Source organism: Bombus fervidus, chromosome 4 (genome assembly GCF_041682495.2).
Source record: "Bombus fervidus isolate BK054 chromosome 4, iyBomFerv1, whole genome shotgun sequence".
In the NCBI taxonomy this organism is placed as follows: Eukaryota; Metazoa; Arthropoda; class Insecta; order Hymenoptera; family Apidae; genus Bombus; species Bombus fervidus.
Window position 1 is genome coordinate 10,110,074 of NC_091520.1, and position 23,326 is coordinate 10,133,399.

Below are 23,326 nucleotides of genomic sequence, written 5' to 3' on the forward strand. Positions count from 1 at the left end.
ACGGATGTTTTAATGTTGGCAGTTGACTGTCACAATAATCTATTCAGTTTTAATTATGTCACTTCAAATACAATTTATAAAATGCATGCTATGTGTTATTCTATACATTGCAGTTTGCTTTTTTTTATTAAAAATAAAACAGGGTACTTACTTAACACAATATCCAGTTTCGTTGTTTTTAGTAAAGTATAATCAAACAAAGCAAGAATGTTCTGTAGTTTCTCAATCAGTTAATAAAATAAAAAATCTCAATCAGGTAATAAAACCAATCAATTTAGAAATAGAACTTTTAGAACGCGATGAAATGAAAGGAGAATTAATAAATTTACAGGTAAGCAATTAGATGTTTATACTACTTGAATGTAGTATATAAAATATATATGTGTGTATACGACCAATATTTTTTTTTTTAAATAGGAATGTGCAATTATTCTGCAACAAATTTCGAATGTATGTATGAAATATAATTTAAAAACTCCTTTAATAAAAAGGCATTTTTTATATAATGCTGAACATAAATCAATGTACTGTTGGATTCGCAAAGTAGCTTCAACAAGTTTTACAAAATTATTTGCAGATATGAAAAATCGTCCACCCACGCGAAGCTATTATAAGTACTTATAATTTTTATTTATTATTTGTATAAATAATTTTTTCAATTACTTTAACTTGTAAATTATTTATAGAGATGTAGACATTTTATCACCACAAACATTAACGGAATTGCAACTTTTATCAAATGATACAAAAATATTTAAACTTCTTGTCGTACGAGATCCTTTTCAAAGGCTTGTGTCATCATATAGGTAATAATTTTCAGTATTTCGTGTATATTTAAATAATTAAATAACATTGTCTTTTTACTTTTAGAGATCGAATAGCAGATAATTCAAAACATACTGCACAAGCTTGGATTTATACAGAAAAGATATTCCGTTTTACAAGACCCCAATTGTTTCATTCGAATACAACAACTGGTAATTTTCAAGAAAAAGTATTTACATCTGATAAAAGGTATAATGATTATCTTATAAAAATATCTTTATTCAATTGTTAATAGATTTTTAACACATATTTATTTTTTGTGAAGGTTAAAGATAGTACCAACTTTTAGAGAATTTTTGGAGTGGCTTTTACAAACCTCTGAAAAAGATGATGTTCATTGGACTCAATACTATTCGCATTGTGCTGTATGCAACGTACGATATAATTATGTCCTAAAGTTAGATGATTATACATATGGACAAATTAATTATGTGTTCTCTAAATTTGGTCTGGACAAAAATAAGGCATATTTTCCTATGTTAGGGGAAACGCAGGGTGGACACACAAACTTCGACATTACATGCAAATATTTTGCAAATTTGACACAAGATATAGTTTTAAAATTGTACGAAAAATATAAAATTGATTTTGAAATGTACAATTACAATATTAATCGATATATAAATTGTGTAAAGAAAAGATTCGTTGAAAAAAAACCATAATTTAATAGAAAAATATAATATTTTATAGTAAGAAAAATGTATTTATTTTTGTTTGTATAAAAATGCATTCCATAACTACAATCCATGAAATTAGATACTACAAACATAGCACTATGTATTTTTATAAATATCTGTAAAAATTAAAATATATATTCAAAAATAATTTCAGTAAAATTATTATTATACATATGTCACTTGTTCCTGTACTTTATCATCATATGTACTATGAACTTATTTACTAATGATTGTATTTTTATTTATGAATTATATTAATAAAATTACATGAAAATTTAGACTGCAAAATAAACCACATAAAACAACTACTGGAATTGATATGTATGTACACTTTTTGTACAAACATACATTTTTGTATAAATTTAATCGATTAGTGTATTGATTGCAAAAAAAACAATTTATCAACTTTTTATGAGGTATATCAATGTATTTCACTTACTCACTGCGAAGTTGCAGCTATTTGCATGTTATCATCATGTACAATTAAACAATCATCATCTTCTGAATTCTTATGTATTTTAAAGTTTGATTTTGCTTTATCAGTATCATTATTTATATCACTTTCAATAATAGAAATATCATCATCCACATCATTAACTTCCAATTTCCGTTTCTTTGAAGATACATTTTCTTCAGGAGTTGCAGTTTTACGTTTCTTTGCCATATCTGATGAAACTGCTTCAGTTTTAACTAACATTACATTATCATCAAATGTCTCCACCTGAGTAAAATTTTTAGTTTATATATATATATATTTTTAAATTTCTAAGCATTAATATGTGCATATATTATTTTACTTACCTGGCCATTTGAAGTAGATGGTTTCACTAAATCATTAGCTTCTTTAGGTTTAAGATCCTGTTCTTTGGCCAAAATTACAAAATCAGGACTATCACCTTTTAAATTTGGTCGTTCTCTATAGACTATTGTTACAGTTAATGAATAATTTTGTTGGAAATCATCGATTTTAAGAATGGTACCATCTTTAATTCCTAATTCCTCTAGGAATTTATTATTATTGTCTTCAGTTTCCCCTTCCTCACTGCTAATAACAACAGTACCAGTACCATCTATTATAACATCTGGAGCAATCATGTTTAACCTATTTTTTAATACTACTTCATCAAGTTCCTTGATTGTCGTTTTTGATGTGTCGATTGCTAATATGGCCTGTGGTGTAGGTGCACAAACATAACATTTTGGATTTGGTGGATTAACATTCTTTTCTGGTACTAATAATTGATTTCGATGATTCATTTTCGAACGTAAATATACAGATTTACATGCTTTTAAATTATTCTCGAGAATTCGGAATGCATGGAGAACAACTAAGCCAGCAACTATTGCGTTTGTAGTTGCGATTGCAGGAATTATATTCCCTGCCATTGCTGTAGAATATTAATGAAGTTAGAAAGATTTATAACTTTTTCATACTATAGTAACTAATAATTATTTTCCTACATTTTATATCAAACCTCGTCTTCTGAGGTATACCAAAAATGTAAGCTCTTATATTGGCACATGCAGCAACAAAATCCATTGAACTTTGGTCATCTTTATCCCAAACCAAATGGTTATTTGGTGATTTTTCTTGTAAATTTTTCAAATTACTGCTTAAATTTTTGACTGATTCAGCAAACACTGCTCCACATTTGGAAATACTCCAACGTTGTTGATCTTTTAAGCCAGGTTCATTAACTTCTTTACTGCATCCTGGTACTATATTATAAAAGATTTTAATAAAATACACAAATTTTTAGTCAAACAGGAACTGAAAGCAATTATTTTACAGACCTCCATCTGGTAATTCTTTCCAACTTAAAGGAGTAGGTGGTCTTCTTTTCTTCCATAAATTATCCATACTTAGTAAATATTTTATATCATCATGAAATAACTTTGTAAATAATTTCTCTGAATCATAATTACACGATTGTGCCCATACTTTAGTTGATATTCTATCAACATTTCCTTTTTCATTTGATTCTGAATTTAAAGCACCTTGGCCTGCAGAATCTGTAACAATTTCTATATGTACATATTACTTAAACAATTTATAATGAGTTTAAATATTACTATTACCTGCTGCTTCTGGGTCAGCAGTATCTGGAGAAACGTCTTGATCAGGATCTTCTTCACCAAATAACTGGCTATATAAAATTTAAGAGTACTTTCTTATATTGTTTTATATGCTTCTTTTAAGAGAAATATCAATTTAAAGACTTACTTGAATAAATGTTTTGCCCATACTATGCAATGAATTGGCTCACTAGGTGTATTACGTATTGTACAACCAGGGAAAGTTTTTTGTGTAGCTTTTGGTGTGCATTCATAACACTGACTCAATCCTTTTTTTATAAGTTCTACTTGACCCTCATAACCAGCTGTACCAGATTCAATTAATGGTACATCTGCTGCTAAACACATTCTATTTACATGATTCCTAGCTGCTCTGTTATCAAGTGCATTCATAACTAATGTAAACTTTTTAAAGAATGATACTCCATAATCAGAACTGTGAATATAAAAATACATAATTAATTATAAGATATAATATTACTTTAATAATATAAAAATACTTACCTTGTAATACTGTCATGGTAATGAACTATTTTTGCATCAGGATTAAACGTTAGTGCTGTTTCCCTTGCAACATCAGCTTTTGATTTTCCCACGTGTTTCTTTTGAAATAAAAATTGTCTATTTAAGTTGCTAACATCAATTGTATCTAAATCAATCTGAAAATAAAATTATACGTTGATTAGATGTTAAAAAATAATCTTTTTACTATTTTAACAATAATGATTTCAATAACTTTCTTTGTAAAATCATAGTATCAATATGGTATATTGCAACAATATAAATGCCGGTTTCAAAGTTTGGCCAAGAATGAATAACAGCAAAGGAGGGAAAAACGCGTAGGTTAGAAAGTTATTACATGTTTTGATAAATATTAGCATACTTACAATATCAATATTGACAAACCCTGTCATAACTAGATTTTTTAATATCTCACATCCAATTCCACCAGCACCCACAATAAGCACTTTACTTTGAAGTATTGCATTTTGTAAATTTTCAGTGAATACTCCATTAATGTTGGCCGCCATTTTTTAGGTTAAACACAACGATTCATACAAATGGTGAAACGTCCTCTATGGCTATAAACGTACTAACTACTAACGTAGATTCAACATGGACACGTACATGCAACCTTTCTGTATAGATCTATGTAAAAAGTAATTTATATAAATGTATATTATTTGTCATATTTTTTAAATGTTATAGTTGTATTGAAGCATAATTACTTAGCTCTAATAAATAAAATAAATATTTTATTTTTAATTTTATTTATTTTAACACCGCACGAAAATTATTTAAATATAGTTACGATGTAGGGAATTTATAAAAGTATGAGCACACACATTCTTCTCTACTACTAGTTTGATCATTTTTTCAACCGTTTGAATTTGAAAGACTTTCCAAAACAATCGTAGTAATTAGTTAAGAGTTATAAGAAGTTGATAATATGAATAGTTCTGGCGATTTAAGTCAGATCTCTGGTATGTAAATTGTTGTCTAATTAAAATCTTTAAAATTGAGCATAATATAAATCTATAATAGGAAAGAAATTCATAATATAGCAGAACAAATTTCATTTATTTTTAGATATTTCCCGAATTTCTCGTTTGAATTGTAGTCGAATATTTGGTAGAATAGATTCATTGCAAAACTTATTTGAACAACAATGTAGTTTGAGTTACAATACAAGCAGGAATACTACAAATCAAGAATCTAACCATTTAGAAAAAACTATAAAATGTCTTGCTTCATGCGAAGATAGCATAGGAGAGCATGTAAAAAGCAAAATAATTTTAGAATGTATAAAAGAGGCATCGATGAATGTAAAAGGGACATTGTCTGATGATGTTGTTTTCAAATTAAAAGGATTACTTTCAATTCATGAGCTTAATAAATATATGCATTTGCCATCTACATCAAAAAATATACAAGAAGAGTTATGTATTTTGGGAATCACAGATTTGCCAAAATATGATCTTAGTTATGAAGAAATACTAGACATTAAATATTGTGTGGAAACACTGCTACGAGAGAAGATACATGAATTTATATTGAGGTTTATCATTGTTTAAAATTTATTACATTTAAAAGAGTAAATCTAAAAATGCTATGTTATATTTCAGATATGAACAATTAGGAGGAAACCTGAAGGAAGCTCTAAGATCAATTGATGGCAATATGCGTAAAAAAATGTTTGAGCCTCATGAAATACAAATATTCCAATGGAAAGATAAAATTGAAGAATTATGTGCTCAATATGAAGCAGATATTATGAAATGTAAGGCTTTGATGAATAAATGGAATACCTTAAAATACAAAGATGTAAGTAAACTTTATTTGGAAAAAGGAGAACACATATTATTGCAAGCGCAAGTTGCAGAAGTGCAAGCAAAGATTACAAAGTTGTCATGTATTATAAAAATGTATAAGGAGACTCCAATAACGATTGATGCATTCAGAACATTAAATGTAGCCATAGATAAGAAATTATTTGCAATACTGAGTGAAATCAAAGAGAAGGAAAACTTGAAAAAACAATATGAGAAGTTACAAAACACAGAATATAATGAAATCTTAAAAACTTATCTACATTTTTGCAAAGCTATTGAGAAAAAGAAACAAATATTAGAAAAACTTTAAGTTATTTGTCCAAAAGAAAATCAATTTTGAATGTATTTATATATAAATTTATATCTTGTATAAAAATGAATATAAATATATATACTGTTTATATGCACTTTCTGATATCACATAATATATATATAAATTTATTTCTACCCATAAAAGGTATTTTCAGACATTTTCATTTCTATTACATTTAAGTAATATTTATTACAACTCTTTAAGTTGTGTTACCTAGGAGTAAATAGACAAGAACTGTTAAATTTATTAAATTATATTAGGAAGAACATATTCAGAACATATTCATGAAAAAGTTTGTTTCATTTATTCACTGTCTGATAAGGCATGTTCATCATGTGAAGTGATAAGAGGTACACAATTTTTATCAGTAAGCATTCCATGTTCAATTAAAAAGGCTTCAACATCAGAGGCATAAAAATCTACTCCTAAATAATCTGTTACATGAACAAAATTTCCTATAACTTGAGTAGCTTTATAAACTAACAAAGCTGGAACTCCTTCTTTCTTAAAATGTTTACTGAGTCCAGCTACTGAACCTGTAACAAAAGTAATATTATATATCATAATTTTGGTGATATAAAAGCAAATAAATGTTCCAAGTACAAACCTAAAATTTTACAAAATTTCACAAAGGGATAGTTCTCTGCGACGGATATTAAACAACCATTCATAGCCTCACAGCCAGGAACATTAGGTTCATAAATATGAACAACAATTGTCACTGATTTGTCTTCATTGTCAATTGCTTCTAAAAATTGATCAGCTGTTTCCAAATTAATTACTCTACGAAAACAAAGTTTCTCAGTTCTTGCAAGCATCTCTTTCATCCTTTGTTTCTGATATTGTAGAAGAAATTCATCGGTTAGTAATTCAGCGAGATCAGGATCAGTTTGCATAATTTTCTCTTTTTCTTCATCTAAAGAGCTACGACATGTTAGACTCAGTTTCTTTATTAATTGAAGTCTTTCTTTTTCTTGTTCGTCTCTTTTTTCTGCTTGCAGTTGTTTGTATCGTTGCCAATCCTTAAAATACGATTAAAACATATTGAAATATACATTACAATTCTAAATTTTCATTAAATGTCGCAATCACAATTTTACTTTTATGACACCCTTGGGACCTGTATTGCTGGAAGTGCCATCCCATTCTGAAAACGATGGTTCTATGGAATCCGTAATGATTTGTGAATATTTTTCATCTTCTGTCTCTTTGTCAGAATCTGCAGAATCATTTTCTTCGTCTTCGCTGGAGCTACTACAATAATAGTGCAACTTTTCGCCTAAAATCTTGTCTTCCAAAGTTGACATGTTTAATTATATCGTTGTGAAAACAATTTACACTATTTATTTTACTGATATTTCACTTGAGTATTGTGATATTGGAGAAACCCTACAATGTTTATGTCATAAAGTTGTTTACTGCTTAATACAAGTTTGTGTAAATAACATTAAAATACCATGTAGACAAATATATATTTTAAATTTACCTAACATTACATCTCAATCTTATACTTATTATACAAGCAACACGAAGTGATTATAAATAAAACTATATTATTTAAGTTTGAATAGTCAAGAATATTGGCTTCGAGATGTCAATATTCGTAATTAACTTACGAAGACGCCGTAGATATGTAAGAAGTAAAACACAGACGAGATATAATATAGACCTGATATTCAATGCTGTTTCATGTTCCACATTTTGGGGATTGCCAAGTCGATAGTAAGAAGTTATCTAATTTACTGGCTTATGCACTTTAATATCAAAATACGTCGATAGATGGAGTTCATACCTAATGTCGTATTCCGCCAGATAACGTTTCACAAAATTAAATTCACCAGGCAAAACAGCAAATTTAGTTTCTTGTGTTATCACTAGAGGATATTACTTATACGATTGCGTAGTGAATTACATCGTTTTTAAGTGTTATAAATCGCGCGCAATTATTACGTTTTGTAAATTGTAGGTGAATTTGTTAGAATAATGATCGTTACGTGGTGTGATTATTTGCGAAACGTGATGAAGAACGAAAATTTCGTAATAAAACTCGGTATTCGTTCATCGTAATGTAAATCTATGGTTTCCAATAACAAGGAGACGAAGAAAAAGGAAGAGCAAGGTTATACGAACGTCTCTTTTCTTCGTCAATTGGTAATGTACGATTTTTATGTTCAAAAAGCAAAGATTTATACTTTGAACCTTCCTATGCATTATTTATATTCATTCTATATACATATATTCTATTATATATAAATATATCTGCATTATAATGTATATTTCATTAATTCATACATATTAGTAACAGTTATATATTGTCATTACAAACTAACGTATACATACTTATAAGAAGTTGTGCACTCTGTTATACCTAATAAGTAATAAATCTCGAAACCATTTTCAACGAAAGTCTCAAAATATAAAACTTTGACCATTGTATCATAAACGTTATATGTATAAAAATATATTTTCATCTCTAGTTAACGCTGTGTGCATACCTATACATATATGGATATACATCTAAATTAAGTCACAAAATAAAATATATATTTATGGTTAACGTATGATAATAATCCATTTAAACAAACACATAGTTTTGTAATTAATAAGAGTTCAATCAGAACATTGATTAATATACAATAATTCACGAATATAGCTATTGGAAGTAATTGGAAGTAATTCAATTTTACAACTATACGCATATTTCGTAGAGATTACAAAATTAGTTAAACAGTCAGTTATCCATTATATTAATAAGTTCCAATATTCAATGAGACTATCTTTGCCATTAATTATGTTTCAGACCATTATTCAAGCCGTACACTAATTTTTTTCTAATTTTATGTCTTGTAAGTTGCCTTCTAACTTCTGTATTTTATTCTGTAAACGCATGTAAAATGTAATCACATTTTCAGTCGTGTCTCGATACGACGTTAATGAAGTTTCATAAATGTTTCATATAATACACGCGATATTATACATACAATTTTTGTGTGATCAGTATTCATATACTTTCGTGAGCAACTGTATGTATTTCTATGGTTTGAAAAACGTTTCATAAGCTCTTTCGTGAACTCATGGTCCAGACTGCGTCTTGGACGCGGCGCGGCGCTGCGACTTGTCGCGCGGTTTCGCGTCTCCGTAGCTTTATTACCGTAATCCCGTGGCGTCGATAAGCCCATTACCGCGTGTCTCTACCGATGCCTGGTAATGTATGCGCCGGAACGTAATAAAAATCGACTTACACGAGCGACTGGCTAGCCTCCTAGCCAAGCTTTCCGCGTAGGGGACGCGTGTGTACCAACGCCGGTTTCTATCGGGCGGCACGCTTTTAGGTGTCGCTAAAACTTTAATCAAAGTCAGATTAGCCACGAAGGGACGACACCGTGCCACGGTGGCTGGAGTTGGGAGGGGGTGGGAAGGGGGCCGTGCGTTTTATTAAACGGGACTTGATTAGGGGTTGCCAAGATCCTTTCAGAGTTTGTTTTCGACTGGTTTCCAGGGAGCCGCTTTCATTACGCCCGGTTTCGCATAATTGACGCGATCGTTCGCTAGGGGAAAAAGTTGGCCACTCTATCACCAGCTCGCGTCTTCTATTGTCACGCCGGAAATTAGAGATTATTCATCTTTTTCCTTGTATCCTTTGGCGTCTTTGTCGTGTCTTTTGTTTATAGCTTCGTCTTGAATTTATTACTGTTTCAGGGAAAATCGTTTACTTTGCATGGACTCCTAGCAATATTAATTAGGTTTCCAAACGTAGAATACTTGATAGGTCGGAAATTGAAAGAATTTTTAGATTCTGGACTGATTAACACTAGTATGATAACGATCTCCTAAAGGCAAAGCGATTAAAGGATAACTTGGCGTGAAATACATTTGGGCGTCTGCGTAGGATGATCGAAAGTGATATAGTCTTTTGGTAATCCCTGTAATCCCGGGAGTATAGCTCCGTGGTCGTTTCCCCAGGCAAACCGTCGAACGCGAGCCCCACACACTGCGATGTTTGTATTCTCCCCGCGGTAATAATCGGTTTCGATCATTCTTCGAGCGTGATGATCCTTCCTCTGCGATTTCTTCTGTTCACCTATTAAATTCATTACAATACCATATCCCTTCTTAAATAGAAAATAGTAAACCGATATAAACTTTTCCTTACCGAGTTAAAAACTTCATCAAAATATACATTTTTTTTTAACTTTAATACGATATGTCAAACGCTAGACGCGATAAAAAATTTCATAAAATTAGATTCAAAATTTAACGTACGCTCCGTTAGGTATTCATCGCTGTTTGATAGAAATAAGTTTCGAACTTCGAAACTATAGAATTCGATTTAGGATATAACGCACTGACTGCTCGATTCTTATCGCCGTTTGATAATAGATGCAAAGAGAAATTGCTAGAGGGATTTATCTCTAGGAAGATTTATTTAAATACGTTAGTTTGGACAAAATTTCGTCGATTCGAAATTTAACACACGCCCTGGCCGATATTGGTGGTCGTTTGAAAGGAGGACGCCAAGAGAAAAATCTCGAGAGGGTGTACGTACGTATTCACAAAGGAGACAAATGTCACGGGGGGGGGGGGCAGAGTTGGCGTAACCGCGCAATAACAACCCTCGGCGAAGTTGGGGCAGAGGTTGACGCAGTGCTGGCGGTGTTTACGTCGCAGGGTCTCCACGCTCGACTCCGCCTTCCGTCCCCGTTCCTCCGGCTTAACGCTAATGAATCTGATTTGCATCTGATCCCGACCGATCTTCGATCCTCCCCTCGACCGACTCGCTGTCGGATTATTTAAGGATGCTGCCGTGCGTCGTACGCGTCTGTGATTAATTACGCGATATCTGTTCCGGACTACGTACCGTTTCCGGCTCAAACGAGGCCCGCTATCGGTGATTTTGTCGGTTTACTTGTTTCTTCTCTTGTTGATAGCGTCGAATATTAACGCTAGGGCTACCGACGCGTCGTAGGCCGTGACGATTAACGTATAACATTTGAATCGGAGAAATTAGAAACAACAATAAAAGCTTGTGATTCTAATGAATTTTTTGTAAACTAGCTAGTGGTTATACGGGAGTAGACCTTTTTGGGATGTAAATAAATAATCTTGAGGTGCAAATGTAATTTTTCTGTTTCATTTCTTTTTGTTTCTTGTACGTTATACGAGTCTTGCGATTATGTTTGACAATATAACCATTGTTGGCGCGCAATACAGCGTGTGTCACAGTCATCAGAAAAGTTAACGAATTTGCTCAAAATTAGATAGTTTACGCCGGGATTGAACCTATCTTTGAAAGAAAACATGGAAAATTGGAAAGTTCTAGCGTTTAGGAGAAAAGATTTACTCTCGTCCGCAGATAAGTTGTTTAAAAAAGTATTATGAGTAAATAATCGAGTAAAAGTTTGTGGTTCTATTTTCGCAGCGGTTTATAATAAATTGAAAGAACTTTGTCTTAAATAGATCAATCAATTAGTTTTTCGGTTATCGCGCACGCTAGTTTTAAAAATTATTAAACACGGCAGATTAGAAGGTTACTAAACTGAAGGCGAGAAGAAAAAATAAAAACGAATTACGTTTGTACTTCAAGACTATATTTATATCCCAAAAATTCTGTATTTAGTTAAAAAAAAAATCATTCGCTTCTATTGTCGTAATTAAAGAATCACCGCTTAATCAAAAGATATACGAAGGAGTACTTTTCAGTTGTCAAATCTCCGAATACGTACCGTAAATCTATAAAATTTCTATTACTTGTAAACCAGAGTTTATTTTTCCCGCTATGCGAGTATTAAAGAAGTAATATTTTAATGTTCGGTGTAAACGGATTTGTGTAACAGTTGGTAAAAATGAGATTGCAAAGAAAATAAGAATGGATGTTTTCGAGATCGCATTGCAAACGCTAATAAATCGCCAGTGTCAGGTAGAATAAACGATTTTTATTCAGGGAATGGGTCAGTGATCCCCGGGTGTTTCTACGGATGAGTATCGTGTCCAGAGAGTAAATCGTTTCCGTAACAAAGCATCGGTTATTTGACATTTTACAAACGATGCCGCTTTATACGAATTTGTCCGCTAACGTGGAAAAATAATCGGGAATATAGACGAAGTTTTTTACGTATGAAAGGAAGGTAGACAACGCGTCGATTGAATCAAGAATCCTTTCGAAGAGGCTGCAGCTCGTTAAGCGTTGAGTTACGAGGGAATAATTAGATAAAAGTAAACCAACCACGAATTTATGTTTCTCCGTTGGATTCTTCTTTCCACGGGGAAGATTTACGTGAAAAGAACGACGATTCTACGGGGATTCGTTACCTCTTTCCACGACAGGTTCGTGTTTAATGGGCGGGGTGCCCTGCGGATACTTTCACGCTGCTCCGCCTCCGACGCGATCACGTTATTGTCTGGACATGAAAACTCGTCGTTCCCTTTATTATACATCACAGCGGAAAAACGACGCACTAAATATTTTCACAATCTTACGCGAAGTAAAAAGAAGGAAAATTATCTGGATGGTTTTTCCTGGACGTCGAGCACACTCGCGGGACGTTGCGAAAAAACGAGCAATTGCGCGAGATAACAGCTTCTAGAAAATTAACGATGTTGTTTACTGGCTTCTTCTCGAACTGTGTGTCCTGAGAAATGCAAGATAATTTTTATTGCGATCGCAATTAGAGTTCTTTTATCTTCTTAGCTTTCCTTTTCGGATGATAAAAGTAAATGAATAATATCGAGGCTACAAATTCTGTCCAGTGTACTCGATCATTCGTTATTTAATTAAAAACCGACTTTGTATTACGGCTATTCGACCCTGTTCTTCGTTTATGGTTCACCCTCGGTCATGCTTTCGATATTAACGCACCGCGGTGACGTCGGGCATCCGCACGTGCTAACCACTCGACTTGTAACTAGTATTATCAAATAATGATTTAACGTTCTATCAAATTTTTACATGGTATTATTTTTTACAGTGTATTTCCATAAATATCTTTTATAAATATTATAAATATTATATAATGGAATGCAAATAAATATTCGTTTCACGTACTAAATATTATATCATGTACTTGGGCTATTTTATACATTTCTTTCATATTATATGTATTCTGTAACTTTTCAGCTTTCCATAAATTGCATAAATATGTATAAATATCTGCAATCTATTCGTCACTGACTAAGCCGCTTTGTGATACACAAAGAGCAACGAAATTTCAAAATTTATAGATTTTTCCCATCGAACGTTTCTGTTTCCAGGCAAATATTTAATCTCGATATATTAATCCAGTGTGCACGTGTTACCAAATGGTGTTTCGCGTTAAATGGCCACCGCGGCTTTACATATATTTACTCGTTGGTTACTGATTCTATTTGTTTAGGACGAGCAGGGTATGAAGCGTCAGAATTGGCCGTAAAAAGCTAACGATCGTAGAATCGTCATCGTTGACACGGTATAATGCGTTGACTTTCGAATGGGGAAGGGGAATTTGGGAAGCACGTGGCCCCGAAAGATGAATTAAAATCGCGCGCCGGGTCAACGCCGAATATTCCGCACTTAATCACGCTGCTTGACACGCGGGATTACATCGCGCGTATAATCGGATAGAATATCATATATTAGATTTTATGGAGATTGAAACTATCTTCAACTTGTGGGTTACCATTATTAGATATTAATCCAACGGGTGTTGGTGTGACTTTTCGGTGATTTATCTCGTTCTTTCCTCTGTATCTTAACCCGTTAACAGTGTAGCTTCGGGAAAGAATCAGACGAATCATCGATTACACTGTTAGAAAATTCTCATCGCGAGTGTCGTCGTACACAATGCAATTTATTAATTACAAATTAAATTAACAAATATTATTAGTTTCCTGTCTAAAATTGAAAGTACGTGTGTTCGATACCACAAATGCAAGCTATCTTGAGGATAAGGATTAATTGTTTCTTAAATCGTTCATTCGGAATTCTTTATCATTTTATTACATTGTGAGAAGATTATCCTTGAAAGATAACACGAGTCTATATTGGAACGATTTATATTAAAACGATCCACGTTGCAATGATTCATTGATTATTTTCTTAAGAACAGAACAACAAAAATATGTGGAAGATCCAAGTAATTACGTTAAATTAACGATATCGAAGCCGTAAAGGCTTAACTAGAAGCTTCCCGTAATGATAAATTGGATCCGCAACGAACCACTGACTCTATCGAATAAAATACTCAACTTCTCATATATTCACCATTCACGCGATCGTTTGAATTTATGGCTATAGATATAGGATTCCGTGGAATCGGGATTAAGAATATAGTGGCTCTAAGCGCAGGTCCGTGGATTACGCGTGTTTACCCGGATTTTTCTCGTGTGGGACGAGCGCTCGCGCGCTCCCATATATCCCGTGTTCTTTCACGCTTATAAATAAAGTGGCGCGACGCGCGTGTCCATGGAAAAGTCGTTTTTCCCCGAAAAACGATGGAATCCACCACGGTTTGGTATAACGATCAAGTTGTCACGATCGTTCGTTTCCAGTTCATAAAGTCTCTCCGCGTACAATGGTGGCTAACTAGGCGTGGTTCGCTTTGAAGAGGGTCACCTGGTATATTATGCGCTGGTAGGGCGCATGTATGCGTGTACGCGTACTGGGTTTCACACCCAGCCACATCTTTTGACAGGTTGATACTTCGCTACACGAATGTAACGCGTGTCAAGAACGACAGGGTTGCCTGTCATGACACTGCCCTTGCGTACCCGAGTAAAAAGCTTCTGGCTAATAGTGGAAGCTTTGTGACTTGTTCCTTACCTATATCGATAACGAAGAAAGGAATTGTTATGACGAGGCACTTCTGAGATTCCTTCTTCGCGATTAGAATTAACTTAATCTTTTATCAATTCCGACCTAATAGTGTTCTTCTAATCTTAAGAAGCGTTTGAAGTTTGAATACGAAACACTTGTTGTCGCTAATATTTTTTCTGATATTGGATGCTTTCTATATGTGCGAAAATGGGACGAAGAGAAAAATATGAAAACCAAGGAAGCGAGGTTAAGCATTACATATTTAATTATTTGATTAATATCAAAGAATTATGAAATGGAATAAAGGTTCGATCTTTTGGGTTGGAAATAGTTCGATGATACAAAGGGCTGTTTCATCGTCGATTCGGATGCTGTTTGGTCCAAGGGATCCTCCTACTTTTCTGGTCGGAATTTTTATCCTAGCTCCTCATCTCCGCTATTCCGCGCTTCTTGACGCGCATATATACATACACCGACAAAGTGACAAGTTTTATCTGCGCGGGGAGATCTCGATAGCAGGCTGATGTATACACGTGGGCGTGGCACTTCCAAGGACCAAATTATAGTCCTGCGATGGACACGGGGATGCTAGGATGGCATCAGGCCCGGGAGAGATACGAAACTGCCTCCTGAACCTAGCTATTTCATCTTTCTCTTTCTTCGACCTCTTTCCTTCTCTCTCGTATTTCCGACATTCTCGCCCTGCTTTTCTTTCTCGATGACAGGTGTTTGTTGCCGAAGCGAACGTTCTCTTTCTTCTTGTCATTTTCTCTGTTCCGTATAACGAAGCCTTTCCGAGAAAATTTTCATTTTACACGAAGTGGAATCAGCCAAGACGTTGTCTCTTTGAGTTCGAATACTTTCGGATGAATAAAACGTGATTTACGAGAGGTTTATGCAATTTTTCATCGCTTCGTCATTACCATCGAGCGAATAGCTTTCACGAACACGCGGCCAGCAGCGGAGTCGATACAAAAACCAGCTAGCCTTGTTACTCGTCGCTCGATGATGTACCTTTCATCGAGCCAGCCCGGTTAAAGAAAAGCACACGACATTTCATTGCGAGGCATTAAGCCAACTCGGCGTAGCCAGTTAACGTCCCCGATTAAATTGTCTGGAACATAATGCGCGTGTAAATGTAATCGCGCAGCATAAAACGCGTTAGCGTTATACGATGGAATTATTCTTTAACAATTGTATTTATTATGGCGCTGTTGTTGTTAAATTATCGTAAACGAAATGGGCATGAACGATGGAGAAAAGTGGCCGAGTCGGAAACAACGTTAATATCGCGTCGTTCTTGTATAGAAATTACGAACATGCGAATTTGCACGTAAAGACGTGATTGAATATCTTTCTCTTTCTTTCTAATTATCACAATGATTATCTGTATAACTATCTATATCATATAAAAGATACATAATGATCAAATGAAAAATATTAAGAAATAAGTTGAACATTCATCTTTTCCTGCGTATCTCGCAAAGAAGTATATTTGGATGTGCCGCCAAATTCTGTTGTCTTCTATAACAAGCGATGTATAAGAAACACCGATCGCCTCGGGTTTTGGCAAAGAATCCTAAGAAGATTAGTGCCATCGACTGGTATTACAGTTCCATCTTGATTCGATGTCGGTGCAACCGATTTTGTATTATTCAGTTTGGATTAGCTGGAGCCCTGCAAGCCGTGAAAAGCCCTTTCGAGCCAAGTAACCGATCATCCGAGTTTTCTTCCATGCTTTACGGACAGCTTTTCTTGCTGCGCGGGTCCGTCGTATATCCTCGAGATCGTTGTTTGTTGCTTCCGCGGATTAAGCGCAACCCTACTGGGTTTTCGGTTTTCAGGATGCGTTACGAGACGACTTTGTCGCCAGGGAACAGCAAAAGATCCTTCTTACTTTTCCGCCGGAATGATCGCCATGACGATGTACCGTCTTCGAATTTCTTTTCACAGGACTGTGAATATGAAAAAATCCACAGATCTTTCCTGCTTTCGCTTGCAGTGTTCTCTTTCTAGCCGATCTGTTATCGTATTCCAAGGCTTGCATAATGAATATTTTATCGTGAATCTGAAAGCCCGTTTTATTCTTTGACAGTGGTTTGGTAAAATTCAGGGTTGTCTAATTTAATCTCCGTTGCTCTGTTATAATATAATTCGACTGAGAATTTCTCGAATGGATGTTCGTGGAAATGGTTGTTTGGTGAAAAACACGAGGTCCAGTGGAGACCACCCCTAGGTATGCGGTAACCAAAGGTATTCTTGTATCTTCACAGGATCTCTATGTTTTACAAGGCAGCTGTGTATCGTCCTGCATTGTTGGTCCTTTATGTACCGCGTGCTTGGTTCGCTCGAGTGGTTCGGCTTGACTTCGCGCGCTGTTTGTTCTCAGGTTCGAAAGGAGCGAGCCTTCCCCGTGTACATCGTCAGGATCATCCTCCACCTTGTCGGCTTAGCTTTCCAGGATTACAAGGATTTCTTTATTCTCTTACCGCCCTGTCTCCGCCTTCCTTTCCGATTCTCTTTCCGGATGAACGACATCCTTTCGTCTCTGCGATCGAACCTTGTTTATTTCGGCACGGTGATCTGCGACGCGTTTGACTCTTTTCACTCCGTTTGTAGACGAATTCTCGTTTCGAGGATTCTTGAAATATCGAACGTAACGAAGCGTCGTTTCGGAAAAAAGAGGCTTGACCATGTTGAAACGGACGTTTCGTTAACGATCCGCTGCTAAAACCGGCCGCAGTATTTAAATTTCGTTTTTTCCCCATCTTTCCTTCATTTCGTCTCTTTTGCTTGTGCTCGCGACGGTTCAAGCGAGGTGATTCACAACCGGCATTACAGTCAACGTCGATCGCGTTGCCATTTATATAGCCGGCGAAGAAACGATGATCGGGATCGTGTCCCGTAGAGGCGAGTGGGTTCGAACCGAGCCGGGCCGACCTGAACGAGATAAACGAGAAACGTGCAACAGGCGTGAATGAAACAATGGCGGGCCACGTGTCGACCAATCGGAGGAGAGGCGAGAATCCTACCCTGCGTGTACGATCCGCTGTTAGGTGGAGCCTTCTCGCGGTAGATCTGCGCGATTCCTCGATCATTTCGCCGTGTAGATCGTCGTCGCGTAGCCCTCGGTGCCTTTTTATGAATCCTTAATTCCACATGGTCGCGACCAGTTTTTTCTTCCTTCGTACGCATCTAACGAATTCTCGATAGCACTTGGCCGACTCGAAGAAAATTTCAGCGTCGGCATTCTTCTTCGCTTCTTGTCCTCTCTGTCTTTACCTGCAAGAAGTTTCATATTTTTAGAAAATGCAGCGTAGAACTTTGATATCTTTAGAATTTTTGGAGATCCTTTCTCTCAGACGTTTTTACTTCAAGATGATAGAAATGTTAGAAATATATTTTTCGTATTAACGTTCGAAATATATAGTTAAGGATCAATTGGTATTTGAATACGTCGACTGTGTAGGTAACTGGGGATTGTTTAGTGTTGCGGGGATAGTGTTAGCGTACGTGAAGTCCGTGCATGTCGGTGTAATTGATCGACATCAAGGGGGTACATCACCGGCAGATGTTCGAACGCGCCCTCGCCTCCATCTGTCTCTTTCATAAAGTTCTGCGCCGTTGTGTGGCGCGGGGCCCGCGCTCGCTGCGCCTACATACCTGCGTGAGTATACGGGGTGATTGCCGAGTTCCATTCACCACTGATAGCGTAATTGAATTTCGTACGGGAGGAGGAAACGTTGACAGGATGAAAAATTGCGTTTGTCCGGGAAGAGTCGCCGGACCAGTCTTCGAAGCTCGATCTGTTGGAGACAAAGTAACTCGTGTTATTCGAATCCTCCTTTCCTCTCCTGCATTTGTCATGATCTCACGTCTCGTATAGACGTATAGTAAAAGCAACGTAGTTGGAAATTTTTTAGATCCATAAACTCGTCATTTGAAAAAAAATCAAAGTCTAATGTATCTGTAGAGAAATTACGAGATCGTACTTTAGCTAAACATTCGTGCTGTCACGCCTTTTCGAGTATTTTACCGCGTATCACCCGTTAGATCCGCGTAAGTTCGGTACAATGGCTGGTACAGTCGGAGGACGGGTGGGTATACCTAATAGGCACCTTTATACCAGAGATTCAGGTTCGCTATGGGAGGCGTGCCGCGAAAATTGCGTCATTTTTCACGCTCGCGAGCGCTCCCTTGACCGATTCAAAAATTCGCGCGCCACCTTCGTCCTGGCAGCCAGACGAGGATAGCCCAAGAAGAGGGGTGAGAAACATCGTGGAACGAGGATGGTACAGTAGGGAGGATGTGTGTCTTGCTGCGCTCGATAAGATCGCGAGTTTATTAATTAAGCTCTGCAGTTGGATGAGCCTTTTGAATTCCGTTGTAAACACGCATCGGGCCACCACTCTGGCTTGTCGGATATTACGCGCATCCAGACGTCCAGGAGATGCCTCTAATTCGATGATCTGCGCGAAGATTCACCGAAGATACTTCGACACGTAAAATATTTTATTCGTGCGTATGGCGAGGAATTCTGATGTCGAGGAATGCGCGAACGTTAACCGAAAGTTAAGCTTTTTCTTTAGGATTTTCCTCAGGATATACGCGAAACTTAAACGTTATTTTTTTCCTCCGTACATGCCGAAGACACTTGTCTGGAAGGAAAAACAACTGGTAGATGGCCGAGGGATACAATGGAGCTGGAAGATTTTCGAAAGCATCCGATATAAAAGCAAAATAGCGTATCTCGGCATCGAGACTGATCATTATGAATTTCGTGCGGTTTTTTCGGCGTAATAAATTAGTCAAAGACGCTCATCAATTTTATGACGGGAGTCCATAGAGAACCGATGCCTAAAACATGGTCCGTCCGGCACTGCCAGTTCTGGATAGCCTCGAACGTGATGGATGATTTTTCTTTCCCATATACACATGCAGCCGAGATAGGCCGTCCAACGATCTTTCTACTGGCTCTCATTTGCGCACATACCTACATGCCCACCCACGTGCGTGTAACCACGCGGCTGTGTGCGCACGCGTTTCGCAGGGAGACTGCAAGCCAGACACATTAGCGAGACCACGGCCGCGATTCATGAATAATAAGTGGCGCGAACCGACTCTGTTTTGATCCTTGTACCAGTTATCCCGTGCACCGGGATACTGTAACGAGATCTTCTGCCTATTTTCCTTTCGTTAACTTCTTCTTCGCACTCACGGAGTTAATTGTCGAACCGGACCGTTTTACTCGACTCTCCCTTCATGATCTTCCGTGTACGCCCGACTATAAGAAGCAAGTAGAGATATATTTATCGGACCACCCACCGAGGTATTTTCGATACGTCAAGATTCGCTGCTCAATAACATCGAACGAGATATTCCGCGTGGGGCACGAATTCACCTGACTCGGCTCGTCAAGACGATCGATTCGACGAAAATCAGGGGACCAGTCCAGGCAGGAATTCCTACCACTGATGGCTATTTACATACGTCGATCACAAAGAAGGGATCGTTATTTTGGCCCACGCGAAGGACTCTCGCGATACAATATTCATAAGCGATCCTCTATCGTTCGCACGATCGCTGGCCCGATTGTTTTCCACGCGATGGCGCGCGCGAGCGAACCAGAGCCCTACACCATTTGACAAGGACGTAGCCGTTCCCGCAATAGACAAAGGAGAGAGGAGAACAGGGCCCTAAAGGACGAACAGTCTGGACGACGGGGCTCAGAGAGGCCGAGAGAGTTTTACACACGTAAGGAGAGGATCGATATATCGGTATACGGGCGGAGGAATGATAAATGGCCGTGTCGAGAGATGCGCGGATAACATAATGAGACGTATTGTGCCGGTGAGGGACCCACGAGGACCGAGCTCGTTCGCCCGAGACCTTCTGGGCCTCCAAGAAATTTCGCCTAGCCACGGAGAAACGTATTTCTACCTCGACTTTCCGGGAACTGCAGTTTTCAGGACGAAACGCAGATTTACCGACAAAACGATACTCCTGCGAAACGATCACGATTGTTTTTCCAGTTTCGTCTTTCTACATAGTCACGAAACATTATTTCAGATATTTCGTTGGGGATGAATGTCGGGCGAACTATACGAGTCACGCGTGAATACGAAGCTTCCGGTAATTAATAACAGGCTAGCTTTGTGCAGAGTCGATTAAGGCGAGACGTACCGCTGTGACAGATCGGATACTCTGTCACTCGACAACGGGAGCCTTCTTGCAGACTGACCCATTGTCTTCCGGCGAGAGGTGTTTCGCATAGTTTGTCATCTCTGGACGTGTGACATGAGTCCTCTCCGCAAACATTCCCTAGCTTCACCTTCTTAATATTATTCATCTTCGCGAGAAAGAACAGGCAGAATTAAAGAGGAAGGAAATAATTAGGGGCTCGAGTCTTCAAAGTCAAGAGAAGCTGTGTTTAAGGAAGATACGTTAGAAGTCGACTGACACGCTAACGTTAATTCCTTGATTGTAGAAATCAAACACAATTCACAAAGAACGTAAGCAGAATTAAAGAATCCCTTCGACTCCTACTTAACCCTTTCGAACTCTTCCGCTCGATCAACTTCTACCAGAGTATTTACACTCGAAGACACGATATCTGTTCGGTTATCGATGCGCCCTTTTGACCAAAGGCAAAGACTTGCCAGCAATCCTTGGCCTGACCGAGAAAGATGACAGGCTACAAGACGAGAAGGTCGTGACGGGTCGGTTGTTCCGTGGAGCGATGACAGGGGCTTCCTTGGCCAGCCAGCGTCACCTCGTCCTCTTTGAGGACATGCTCAGGGCTTTTCGGGGGATGACAGGGGTGTGGTGAGAAGGAAGAAGCGCGTTGAAGAGAAAGCTCGTTGCCGCGTGAGAGGGGGTGTGAGCACAGGGGTGAAACGTAGAGAAGTTGGAGGTTAGGCTAGGGGTTAGATAGGATAGGGTGTGTCGTCATGGCTACGCAGCAGGGGGCGGGGCAATCGATACACCCTCGCCTCACGCGCTAAGCACACGCAATGCGTTTATAACACAATGAAACAATGACGACCACCGCAGGAAGGGAAGGACGTTAAGGGGCTGGCTAGGAAGGGGGCTTACAAGGGGTGCTATTGCGCCTTCTACTTCCGAATATACGGATACACCACGTATATACTCAACTCTGTTGCCAGTTTATGCCACGGTTGGTCGATGATCGACGCGATCATCGCCGAAAGTATGTATATTCATTTTGGCTCGTTTTTCACGGGTATCTATGACAGTGATCTATGTCACGATCGATTCGCGTTTGTCGTCCCTTCTTGTCGGACCTCGCTACGCCTATTCGTAGATTTCTCCTTGTCAGAAAGATGTTAGTCTAACGATCTCGAAATTCTTCTCAATTTTGTGTATGATCCTTAGAGAAGTTCTACCTTTTTTCGCTTAGGAAGCGTCGTTTCGATCGTGAGAAATGATCGTGAAAACGGTCCAGCTTTCGGAATGTTGGCAAGCGTGAGGTACGGAGGAAAGTAAATTGGCCGGCCGGAAAACAAAAATCGGATCGAACAACCATCAGCTCTATTGTCATTCGGAACGGTGAAAGTCTCACTAGGCTCGGATCTTAGCCGCCATTTCCAAGATCGTGTAACGAAATCGCCATTGTCCCAGGCGGACGAGCCTTCCTTCCCTTTTCTTTCCTTCGTCTTTTCTTTTTCCGCCCCCGGAAGATTTTCGAGCGTTTCATCTTGCGCGGCGGCGCAGCAACAATGCGAACCGGCACCACTGACAATAGCCGGGAACCACCTGAAAACTTACTCGGACAATGAGCTCTCGAGTGTATCATTCGGTCGTTTATGAGCTCGCGCTCGTTTATCATTAGACCAACCGACATTTTTCAACACCGTAGCAACGCGTGGCAATTTCGTAGGCTTTCTTTTCTTGCACATGTTTCTTCAACCTCTTTTTGATGTCATTAGATAGCGTTTCATTAGAAGAAATCGGGCGATAGAAAAACATCTCTACAGACGCGACTTTAGATAGCTTACAGTTAGGTGGACGAGAAACAATTTTCATAGTTCCACTTTCCCAGAGGAGATAAGGAGCCACCGGGCTGAAAAGTACACGTCGCGGACGATAGCCATGCGAGTTCGTGATTCATGGGCCAGAGCGCAACTTAACCGGCGATCACGATAATAGAAAGTTATCTGGTGGAAGTCATAGATTGACTCAAAGATGCATTCGTGTACTGTACGATAGGATCGCTTTCGGGTCGGGGAGGGTCTGACAAAGGGCAGGAGGTGCAAAGGTGAAGCGGTTCGCACGGTGTGATCTAGCTGAAAAC

The 23,326-nt window shown here is 37.6% G+C and overlaps 4 protein-coding genes and 1 long non-coding RNA gene across 6 annotated transcripts in view; 3 read left to right on the forward strand and 2 right to left on the reverse strand.

The window, feature by feature from the left end:
- The first annotated feature begins 10 nt into the window (after window positions 1-10).
- On the forward strand, window positions 11-1,678 carry LOC139986969 (carbohydrate sulfotransferase 11). Its single transcript, XM_072002760.1, has 5 exons — window positions 11-331; window positions 418-614; window positions 687-806; window positions 871-1,014; window positions 1,091-1,678. The coding sequence occupies exons 1-5, from the start codon at window positions 56-58 to the stop codon at window positions 1,485-1,487; spliced, it is 1,134 nt and encodes a 377-aa protein (XP_071858861.1). The 5' UTR covers window positions 11-55; the 3' UTR covers window positions 1,488-1,678.
- A 230-nt stretch (window positions 1,679-1,908) lies between these two features.
- Window positions 1,909-4,681, reverse strand: Uba2 (Ubiquitin-like activating enzyme 2). The gene is made up of 8 exons (XM_072002745.1): window positions 4,466-4,681; window positions 4,083-4,237; window positions 3,727-4,014; window positions 3,582-3,649; window positions 3,297-3,515; window positions 2,964-3,221; window positions 2,304-2,890; window positions 1,909-2,223 (listed from the first exon to the last, which is right to left on the reverse strand). The coding sequence occupies exons 1-8, from the start codon at window positions 4,607-4,609 to the stop codon at window positions 1,942-1,944; spliced, it is 2,001 nt and encodes a 666-aa protein (XP_071858846.1). The 5' UTR covers window positions 4,610-4,681; the 3' UTR covers window positions 1,909-1,941.
- A 173-nt stretch (window positions 4,682-4,854) lies between these two features.
- On the forward strand, window positions 4,855-6,316 carry LOC139986970 (uncharacterized). The gene is made up of 3 exons (XM_072002762.1): window positions 4,855-5,062; window positions 5,169-5,637; window positions 5,705-6,316. Exons 1-3 carry the CDS (start codon window positions 5,029-5,031, stop codon window positions 6,219-6,221), a joined length of 1,020 nt encoding a protein of 339 aa, XP_071858863.1. The 5' UTR covers window positions 4,855-5,028; the 3' UTR covers window positions 6,222-6,316.
- On the reverse strand, window positions 5,895-7,984 carry LOC139986973 (phosducin-like protein). 2 transcript variants are annotated; one of them, XM_072002766.1, is made up of 4 exons: window positions 7,841-7,984; window positions 7,325-7,613; window positions 6,832-7,246; window positions 5,895-6,760 (listed from the first exon to the last, which is right to left on the reverse strand). In XM_072002766.1, exons 2-4 carry the CDS (start codon window positions 7,529-7,531, stop codon window positions 6,528-6,530), a joined length of 855 nt encoding a protein of 284 aa, XP_071858867.1. In that variant the 5' UTR covers window positions 7,532-7,613; window positions 7,841-7,984; the 3' UTR covers window positions 5,895-6,527. The 2 variants fall into 2 exon arrangements, with proteins under 2 accessions (XP_071858867.1, XP_071858866.1); XM_072002765.1 differs by having other exon boundaries at window positions 7,711-7,942.
- A 125-nt stretch (window positions 7,985-8,109) lies between these two features.
- Window positions 8,110-23,326, forward strand: part of LOC139986979 (uncharacterized) — a 149,383-nt gene continuing 134,166 nt past the window's right edge. Inside the window, exon 1 of the long non-coding RNA XR_011799763.1 lies at window positions 8,110-8,375. This is a non-coding gene — a long non-coding RNA (uncharacterized lncRNA). The remainder of the gene's footprint in view (window positions 8,376-23,326) is intronic.

Coding starts and splice junctions, on each gene's coding strand:
- LOC139986970 (XM_072002762.1), top strand. CDS start 5,029: ATGAATAGTTCTGGCGATTTAAGTCAGATCTCTG. Junction 5,063..5,168: donor CGATTTAAGTCAGATCTCTG/GTATGTAAATTG, acceptor ATTTATTTTTAG/ATATTTCCCGAATTTCTCGT. Junction 5,638..5,704: donor ATACATGAATTTATATTGAG/GTTTATCATTGT, acceptor GTTATATTTCAG/ATATGAACAATTAGGAGGAA.
- Uba2 (XM_072002745.1), bottom strand. CDS start 4,609: ATGGCGGCCAACATTAATGGAGTATTCACTGAAAATTTACAAAATGCA. Junction 4,238..4,465: donor GGTTTGTCAATATTGATATT/GTAAGTATGCTA, acceptor TTTTATTTTCAG/ATTGATTTAGATACAATTGA. Junction 3,516..3,581: donor TGCTGACCCAGAAGCAGCAG/GTAATAGTAATA, acceptor AAATTGTTACAG/ATTCTGCAGGCCAAGGTGCT.
- LOC139986969 (XM_072002760.1), top strand. CDS start 56: ATGTCACTTCAAATACAATTTATAAAATGCATGCTATGTGTTATTCTA. Junction 332..417: donor GAGAATTAATAAATTTACAG/GTAAGCAATTAG, acceptor TTTTTTAAATAG/GAATGTGCAATTATTCTGCA. Junction 615..686: donor CCCACGCGAAGCTATTATAA/GTACTTATAATT, acceptor AATTATTTATAG/AGATGTAGACATTTTATCAC.
- LOC139986973 (XM_072002766.1), bottom strand. CDS start 7,531: ATGTCAACTTTGGAAGACAAGATTTTAGGCGAAAAGTTGCACTATTAT. Junction 7,247..7,324: donor GTCCCAAGGGTGTCATAAAA/GTAAAATTGTGA, acceptor TCGTATTTTAAG/GATTGGCAACGATACAAACA. Junction 6,761..6,831: donor GAAATTTTGTAAAATTTTAG/GTTTGTACTTGG, acceptor CTTTTGTTACAG/GTTCAGTAGCTGGACTCAGT.